The sequence below is a fragment of the Nicotiana sylvestris genome, chromosome 11 (genome assembly GCF_000393655.2).
Source record: "Nicotiana sylvestris chromosome 11, ASM39365v2, whole genome shotgun sequence".
In the NCBI taxonomy this organism is placed as follows: domain Eukaryota; kingdom Viridiplantae; phylum Streptophyta; class Magnoliopsida; order Solanales; family Solanaceae; genus Nicotiana; species Nicotiana sylvestris.
This window is the reverse complement of record NC_091067.1, coordinates 146,669,545-146,679,198: the sequence shown is the minus strand read 5'-3', so window position 1 is coordinate 146,679,198 and position 9,654 is coordinate 146,669,545. Positions and strand designations below refer to the sequence as shown.

Sequence of the window (9,654 nt, the reverse complement as noted above, 5' to 3'; positions counted from 1 at the left end):
TCAAAATAATGATCAAAGTTGACATAATTTGGATTTCGAAAAATGAAAATGTTCACATAAATTGAAACGGAAGGCGATATGCTACGGTAGTTTAACGTAAAAATGGCGTGTGGTAGCCACTATTGAAGGTGGTATTTATTTTTTATCCAGAAATTCTAATGTTGAGCAAAATAGCCACTACTCTATTAAAATTAATATGAAAAGACACTTTTACCTTTTCTTCCATTGCTTTTCTTCTCAAACCCTCGCTTCTCTTTGAACTCGGAACTCCGGTTGAGATGGCTTAGTCGTCGGCAACAAAATTCGAAAGCTTTTCTCAAAGTTGAAACTCTCAATTCTCAAGACAAGAAAAAACACTTTTCTCTTCTTTTTGTTGTTGATAATTAGTTGTCTCTTTAACTCAAACTTTACTGTATTGATTATCTTCAAGCTATTGTTTATATAAGCAAAATTCAGAGCTTGTGTGCGCATACACATAACTGTATTGGTGTCGAGTTTTAATCAACAAGTCACATTCTGTCATGTCCTTGATGAGAATATTAGTTTTTATACGGGTACTAGAAAAAAAAGTTTGGTCCTGAACTTAGGTTAAGAAGTCCAAAAGTTAAAGACAATAAGTCCTGAACTTACAGTTACAAGTTCAAAAGTTAAGGACAATAGGTCCTGAAGTCCTGAACTTAGACTAACAAACTCAAAAATTAAGGACAATAGGTCCTGAACTTAGGCTAAGAAGCCCAAAAGTTAAGGACAATAGGTCTTGAACTTAGACTAACAAGCTCAAAAGTTAAAGACATTTGGTCCTAAACTTATAGTTACAAGTTCCAAAGTTAAGGACATGTAGTCCTGAAGTCCTGAAGTTAAGTTCAAAAGTTAAGGACATGTAGTCCTGAAGTCCTGAACTTAGAGTTACAAGTTCAAAAGTTAAGGACATGTAGTTCTGAAGTTCTGAAGTTAAGTTCAAAAGTTAAGGACATGAGCATAAGGGTATTTTCGTCCGGGTAGTTAAAATTTATTAAAGCAATGGCTAAAGATTAAAGACATTTTAAATAGTGACTTAAAAATAAGTACATGTGTTATTAGTGGCTAACCGTGCACTTCCCCCTAGTTTAACAAAATCAACCTCTCAAGAAATAATTAAATCGCTTAAAAGCATTTAATTCATCTTTGTGCATAGAGCCATAGACTGAGGTACATAGATATATGTAAATTGACCACAGCCACCAAAAATTAAAGTTTTCAAAAATAAGGGAATGGGTGCTTTTATTTAAGAATCATAAACAAGTAACAAGATTAATGAGAATATAAGGTAAGTATATACTTATGATGTAAGAAAATGTTGTTAGAATAATTTGCTCTTCTATAATTTGTTATAATGTTGTTAGAATAATTTTCCAAGTTATCAACACTTATTACAGATAGTCACCTACAAGTGTTTTTTAGTGTACTTTAAATAACTTGATGATAATTGTTTAAGCTGTTCAGCTTCTTCAAGATTTTCGTTCCATTTCTAATTAATTGGAAGATTAAAAGTAAGCTTTTACATCTCATTTTTAGGACTTTTATTTGTTTAATTGCAATTTAAATAGTGATTGGTTTTTATCTGCTACTTACCTAATCAACATCTGGACATAAAATTGGTTTTGCAATCTTCAACTAATGCACTGGAAGGAGTGGAAAGGTTATTAGTACCTAATCCATATATATATGATCAACTCCTATCATACACTCTGAAAAAGTGTTGAAATATCTCTCCATTTTAAGCATATATATAGACACAACCAATTCGTTGTATGCATCAAATTCCAAAGAATCATTTTTGAAGCATCAAACGCCAAAAACATCTCTCTTCCATCAATCTTTCATGGCAACTTCTAAATCCAAACAGTTTCAACTCAAAGCCATCTTTACATTCCTTCTCATTCTAGCTCTCACAATCGCCTCCACTACCGCGCGTAGAATCCTTGACGAGGAGCCCGCCACTCCCACCGTTGCTCCAGAAGCTTCTGATGTAGACGAGGCCCCAACAGCTTCAGGGGCAGTTGTAGGTACAGGCGTTGCAGCTCCTGTTGGTGCAGGAGCGGCTCCTGGTGTTGCAACTCCTACTGGAGTAGGTGCTGGTATTGTAGCACCTGTTGCTACAGGAGCTGCAACTCATGTTGATGCAGGTGCTGGTGTTGCAGCTCCTTCTGGGTCAGGTGCTGGTACTGCAGCACCTACCAGTGCAGGAGCTGCAGGTGTTACAACACACGTAGGTGATGCAGGAGCTGCAGGTGTTACAACACACGTAGGTGATGCAGGAGCTGCAGGGGTTGCAGGTGGTGCAGCACCCGTAGGTAGTGCAAGTGCTGCTGCAACTGCTGCGACAGCTGGTGGAGCCGTAGCAGGTGGAGCTGGTGAAGATGATCATATATTTTCCTTTTTCATGCACGATATTCTTGGAGGATCAAACCCTTCAGCAATAGCAGTAACTGGCATCGCAACCAACCCTTCGTTAAGCGGACAAGTACCCTTCGCAAAGCCAAATGGTGCAGTTCTAGCAGTCGACAACGGTGTCCCAGTAAACAGCAACAACAACGGAATCATCAGCAACAACAATATCCCTTTTCTCACAGGTCTTAGCGGAACAGCTTCTAACGTTGTTCAAAACAACGGAAACAACATCATTGGTGGAGGTTCTGGTTTCCCCGCCTTAAACATGGCTCAGTTAGGATCAGGAATCACGTTCCAAAAACTCATGTTCGGTACACTGACAGTGTTCGACGATGAATTAACAGAAAGTCATGAACTTAACTCTGGCCTAGTTGGTAAAGCACAAGGATTTTACGTTGCGAGTTCAGAAGATGGAAATAGTCAGACTATGGCTTTTACAGTGATGTTTCATAGTGGAAGTTATAGTGATAGCCTTACTTTCTTTGGAGTACACAGGACTAGGGTTTCGGAATCACATCTTGCTATTATGGGTGGCACTGGAAAGTATGTAAATGCTAAAGGATTTGCTACTGTTAAGACATTTCCAGCTGCTAACCAACAAGAAACTGATGGTGTGCAGACTCTGCTTCATATTACTGTCTATCTTGCTTACTAGGGTGTTGTAGTCATTTTTATTGCTTTGTTGTGTTGTGCTTTATTCAGAGATTTGTATCAGATGTTTAATTTGAAACAATATTGTGAAAATTTGTTGTTATTCTTTTGTTCCAGATACTCATTGAAGTGAGCCTCAAAGATCCCTTATGGGACCACCAATGGTGTTCTCAATTTCCCATTTTAATAGCCCAATTCATCGTAGAAATGACACCAGGTAGCCACTTTAAAGTGCTGTTATTTAGGAATTAGCCAATTTGTCTTGAATTTCAATTTTTCAGTTCAATTTTCCTGGACTGAATTCTCTTGAAATTAAGATTTTTAGGACAAAATAAGTGTTGGCTAATCCCTAAATAGTAGCCTTAAGAATGGCTGTTTGTGCACTTCCCCCTTTCCCCCCTATTGATCGAGTAAGAACTGAGATGGGCTGTTTACTAAATATAGACCGGAATTACGTAACAGTAATTAGGTGAAGGCTAGGCCCATATCATATACTGCCTACTCCATACTATCTAGTTTTTGATATGGAGTCTTGACTGAACAGGAAGTTCAAGATGTTAAATCGATTCATATAGTAGACATGATAAAAGAAACCACTAAAGTAATGGTAGAAAAGCTTAGTTTAATAGGCAAATATCAAATGAAAACTTGACCTTGGTATATTTTAGTAATTTGGTTTCTTGAAAGTTATGAAAATTGGATAAAATGTACTTGTGTATATTCTATTAATTTGATTTCTTGGCATTGTTTATAAAGAACAACGCCAATATTTTGAAACATTCCTGAATAAAAAGTGTCGGACGAATTCGGAGCGAACGACTTTAAATGTAGTTATGAGGTGCTCAAGCAGGGGAGGAAGTGTACCAAAGGCAAGGGTAGGGAAGTTCTCCGTGGAGCTAGAGTTGAACTTAGGCGCCTTATCGTACTATCTGAATTGTTTCTTTTTTTATTATGAATCTTTGTCCGTACAAATGATTTATGCTTGTATTCGGTGTTTCCTTGAGATTGGTAAAGCGAAATGAGGCAATCCTAACCCATTGAGTATTCTTCCTCGGGCCATCGATATCGTACACTCTATTGAAATAAATTTCGCAAAAAACCAGCTAAATCGTCACCTATTAAATCAAATATCAATTTCCTATAGTTATAGTTGTAATCACTGGAGCGCATTTCTCTTCACATCACTTAATTAGTATTGAATACATATGTTCAATTTCACCAAAGATCATCCTTTCTTCTATCTTCAGCTTCCTCATTATTCACCAGCTGAATCCTTCCGTAAAAAAAAAAAAAAAAAAAAAAAGATTAAGAAAAATTAATGACATTCCAATAATTATCTAACTAATACTACTGGTTGGAGCCTCACAGCCAATGCAGTAACTACTCATTTTCCTGTTTGACAAAAGGCATGTTAGGTAGTAATTCGATACCAATCTGCTTCCTAATAATTACACATTACCACCGCACTGTAGTTAAGCAATCACTGCAATGGAAAGAAACAAAAAGAAAAAGATGATACACGTAAGTCATGAAATTAATAAACCAAAAGAAATATAACAAGGAGAAAAAAGGTAAAAGGAGGCAAAAAAAAGGCCCACAGCTTTAATCGCGTGCTCAAGGATCAAATAATTTCAGTACGACCCACATATTCAAATAAATAAATCTTCTTTTTAATTAAGTTGGATAAAGTGTATTAATGAAATTTTTAGCTATAATAATGAATGAAGAAAATCCGTTGTCGCACTTTCCATCCAGAGGAGCAAACGCTAGAAAACATCCAAGGACAAGAAATTCCTTTCTAGGTTGTATAGTTGGATATATGTCTGTATTTGTAACCCTACCAAATATTTACGAGATAATTATTAAAGTAAAGTTAATTATTGAATATTCATAATATTATTTTTTCGGATTAGAGTAACATGATTTTTACTTGTGATTAATTTGTAAATGCTTCATTGAGTTAATTTAGCAGTACACAATTCAAGAAATCCGCTTTCAATTAATCCTGATCAACTTATACATCAAGAAAAGAGAATTTATTAATTAAACAACTTTCATATAGATTAATTATTTAAAAATTTGCTAGTGAAGAAATTTCATTATTCAACTTAACGAGGAATTTAAATACTATTTGTGTATATCTTCAAACCTAACTCTAACTTATAGTCAGTGGCGAAGCTAGGTAGGGGAAAGATAGGGGGGCAAAAATTATATCGTATATAAAAGATAAAAGTTTTTTTCATGTATATATATTAGATGTTGAGTCCCCTTAACTTTTTTGCTTAATTATGTTTTTTATTTTTTAATTTTCCTTGATGAAAATACTACTTCTTATAGTACCTTTTCGTTTTCTATGTAGGTAATTTTTTTTTCCCGGTGCAACTCTTCTGACTCCGTTTTTTATGAAGGGTGATGATAGGCTATAATAACATATTTTAGTCTCTTATTACACTCGAATTTACTACACTTTAATTGAGTTTGAGCTTTAATCACTAGTATTTTGCACTACTTGTGCGCTTTAAGCCTTGTAGGGGTGATTCAGAGCTATATAGATATTATGGAATGAACTCAAGTGATTTGGAGCTTTGAAGTCTGAATAAAAGCCCAAGGAATTAAGTCGGGATCGTGTTCGGGAATCAACGTGTATACGGTCAAAATCACATGCCTCTGATTTATAGGCTCGAAGGTCCATTCTAAGCCCAAATCCGGGCGAGGTCGAGTTCGATACCGGTGGACCATACTCGAGCTCGAAGACAGAATACAATGCTCGGAGATAGGAGTTCGAGGAATATCAAGGTCAAGTATGCTCGACCCCGGAATAGTACTGTTATGAATTTATAACAGAATGAGCTGGATTCCTGCCACGTCTCCAATATCATGGTGCAAATTCCGGAGTAGGATTGTACAATTCCGTACTAGGCGGTTAGACAGCGGTACTAAGAATATTCCTTACTTTAAATAGAAACATTCCTTATTTTGGATTCCCCTATTATATAAAGGGGACCTCAATCATTTGTAGGATCATCTAATCATTGAGCAAAGATTATACTCTCTACTTTTTCCTACTGTTCATCAAAATCATCTTTTAGCTCTACTGTTCTTACTTACTTTTCTTGCTTAATTGTTCTTATTGTTCTAAGTCCATCTCGAGGTCACTAAGCAGTACTGCTAAGTAATATTAGTTTGATTCACTTCTATCTTTCATTTCTATTTCATATTTCTTGATTATCAATTGGTATTGAACTAAATCACATATCTTTAAAAACAATAATCAAATTTAATTGTTACTCGTATTTTCGAGGTAAACAATTTGGCGCCCACCGTGGGGCTAAAGACAATAGTGATTATTTCTTTACTGATTCTCATTACACACGTTGTTTTTACACTTTTTCTTGTCAAGATTTTTTGATTCTCAAGCTGAAACATGTCTAGCACACAAAACACACCTATTCATGCAACGAAGGTCTTAGAGAAAATAGCAGTATAGTCGGTGTACTACCAATACACCTTGAGGAAGTGCTAAATATGGAGCCAGTTGATGTCAGTTCGCATAGTGTTCTAAATGCTGATTCAAGCACAGACCCCGGAGGGAATGCACGCAGGGAAGCCCGATCTGGTGGCTAAGAAGCACTAGGAATGAGAGATGGGGGAATCAGCCTCCAGGTTATATTCGAAATGCTGCAAGCTCAGCAAATCGCCATCGCTCAACTTCAAAGTCAGAATAAGACTCCGAGTATAGCTGAACCAGAAAATACTCGTCGTGCTGAACCAGCGCAAGAGAGGTCAAACGGAAATGACTCGGGGACTAACCCCGCTATTATGAGGATGCTCGAAGAGCTTACCAAGAGGATCGAGTTCGGGGAAGAGAAGATTGAAGAAAATGACAAAACGGTGGAGATTTACAACACCCGTGTTGATCGAATACCGGGGGCACCTCCGATCTTGAAAGGTTTAGATGCCAAAAAGTTCATACAAAAACCATTCCCCCAGAGTGCGGCTCCGATGCCCATTCCCAAGAAGTTTCGCATGTCCGATATTCCCAAATACAATGGGAAAACGGACCCTAACGAGCATATTACTTTATACACTTGTGGGATCAAAGGAAATGATTTGAATGACGATGAGATCGAATCGGTCTTGTTAAAAAAATTTGGAGAAACATTGTTGAAAGGAGCTATGATTTGGTACCACAACTTGCCTCCTAATTCTATTGATTCATTTGCTATGTTAGCAGATGCCTTCATGAAAGTACATGCCGGGGCCATAAAGGTGGCAACGAGGAAATCAGACGTCTTCAAGATAAAACAAAGGAACGACGAAATGTTGAGGGAGTTCGTGTCCAAATTTCAGATGGAAAGAATGGAGTTACCACCTGTCTCTAACGATTGGGTAGTGCAGGCCTTTATGCAGTGTTTGAACGAATGGAGTTCGATAACATCTCGACAATTAAAGCAGAACTTGATCGAGTATCCAGCTATGACGTGGTCAGATATGCATAATTGTTACCAGTCCAAGATTAGGGTCGAGGACGACCAGTTGGGAGCCCACTCGGGCTCAGTTCATCCTAACAGGCTGGCGGCTAAGCCCCCGAGGGATACAGACAGGGAATCAAGGTTCAATAAAGAACATTATCAGCCATATATCGATAGGAGGAACAACGGCTCGGGTCGTAACACTCATCGAAATAATCGGAGAAATGATCGAGGTCAGAGTTCTCGGGAACACATGAGTAACAATTGGTTCGATAAACACACCGACTCTGTGGAGGCACCTCGACTGTCAGAATATAATTTTTGTGTAGATGCATTAGGGATCGTCTCAGCTATTTGAAAGATTAAGGATACCAAGTGGCCTAGGCCTATTCAAACCGATCCCTCTCAAAGAAACCTAAAGTTGATGTGCATGTATCATGGCACACATGGTCATAGAGTAGAAGATTGCAGGCAACTAAGGGAAAAAGTGGCTCATTTGTTCAATGAGGGCCACCTTCGAGAATTCCTAAGTGATTGGGCTAAGAATCACTTCAGGGAGAGAGATGCAAGGAAAAATGAGCAAGAAGAACCACAACATGTAATCCACATGATCATTAACGGAGTCGATGTCCCTCAACGACATGTGTTCAAACACACCAAAGTATCAATCACCATAGGAAAATGGACTCAGAGTTATGTGCCCGAGGACGTCTTATCATTCCATGATGAGGAAGAAGAAGGCATATCTCAGCCTCACAACGATGCCCTGGTAATCTCTATCCTTTTAAATAAAATTCAAGTTAAACGTGTTGTAGTGGATCCAGGTAGCTCAGTAAACATAATCAGATCTAGGGTCGTGGAACAACTCGGCCTACAAGATCAGATTGTACCTGCATCCCAGGTCTTGAATGGCTTCAACATGGCAAGTGAAACAACAAAGGGAGAGATTATCTTGCCAGTAAACGTAGCTAGGACCATACAAGACACTATATTCTATGTCATCAAAGGTGACATAAGGTATAACACACTCCTCGGGAGGCTATGGATACACAACATGAGGGCAGTGCCTTCAACTCCTCACCAGATGATGAAATACCAAATAGAGGAAGGAGTGAAAATAGTCTACGGAGAGCAACATCCTTGTTTACCGTGAAAATGGTAACAACAATTAAATATGTAAATGGGATTCTAAAAATACGTGATCTATTTTTATGCTAGTTGTTAGAGAAGATGATGCTAGGAATATGAAGTTTAATGATGAAATGCAAGCTAAAACGAGGCAATAATCAGACCGAGGGGCTTACTGCCCTAGCTTCGGACTGGTCGATGGAGGCAAAAAGGGATCTCGGGGCTCGACAGTGAAGCTTGATTAAGCCCCCGCGAATGAGACGGGGACTATACATCTGGATCAAATGGTTCAGGGTGAAGGGTATTCCCTCTATCATGCTCGAGTAATGCCTGATCATATAAACCACACGCCAGAACGAAGGATGAACTTTGAGAACATCTGACCTGATCCCAGTGGAAAAGATACTGTTCTTTGAGAAGTGGAACGTCGGGCGTAAATAAACGCGGTGCCTTTACCCCTTCTTGGTGATTTCTTTTTATGCGCCTAACTCTACCTTTCTTGTCTCTTTAGTCGTAGTGGTTTATCCCGGTGCGGTATCGGATCTCTAGGGTTGGATTGGTCATTTGTACTCAATCTGCCCGCATATCGATCGAACGTGGCGATATTTATCCTGAGCTCGGTGGGAAGCCAAAGACTACGGTGAGCCTTAAGCCTTGATGCATCTGTATATTTTGAAGCAGCTTGCTGTTACTAACTTTCTCCATCCCGTGCATTTAACCTCTGCATCTATGTAGGTCTGGGAGGAATCCCACTGATGAGGAGGTGCCACCTGTTGGAGGGGACACTCTAATGCTTGGTGAGGAGAAGAAAAGGCAAGAGAGCCTATCGGCTAAGCCACCGGAGCTTAAGAGGGTCAAGGTGGATTATTCCAAGGTTGAACCATCAGTTTGGACCTTCGGGGTGGCAAGAAATCCTTGTGCTGAAGGTGAGGGAGAAAGCAGCTTCTCAGTACCCCACGAAGAGCGTATGGGA

General features: G+C 38.7%; 2 protein-coding genes across 2 annotated transcripts; both read left to right on the top strand.

Annotated features, from left to right (window-relative positions):
* The first annotated feature begins 1,722 nt into the window (after positions 1-1,722).
* Positions 1,723-3,190, top strand: LOC104234075 (dirigent protein 25). The gene has a single exon (XM_009787570.2). The coding sequence runs from the start codon at positions 1,862-1,864 to the stop codon at positions 3,083-3,085; it is 1,224 nt and encodes a 407-aa protein (XP_009785872.1). The 5' UTR covers positions 1,723-1,861; the 3' UTR covers positions 3,086-3,190.
* A 3,527-nt stretch (positions 3,191-6,717) lies between these two features.
* Positions 6,718-7,911, top strand: LOC104234076 (uncharacterized). The gene has a single exon (XM_009787571.2). The coding sequence runs from the start codon at positions 6,718-6,720 to the stop codon at positions 7,909-7,911; it is 1,194 nt and encodes a 397-aa protein (XP_009785873.2).
* The last annotated feature ends 1,743 nt before the right edge of the window (positions 7,912-9,654 follow it).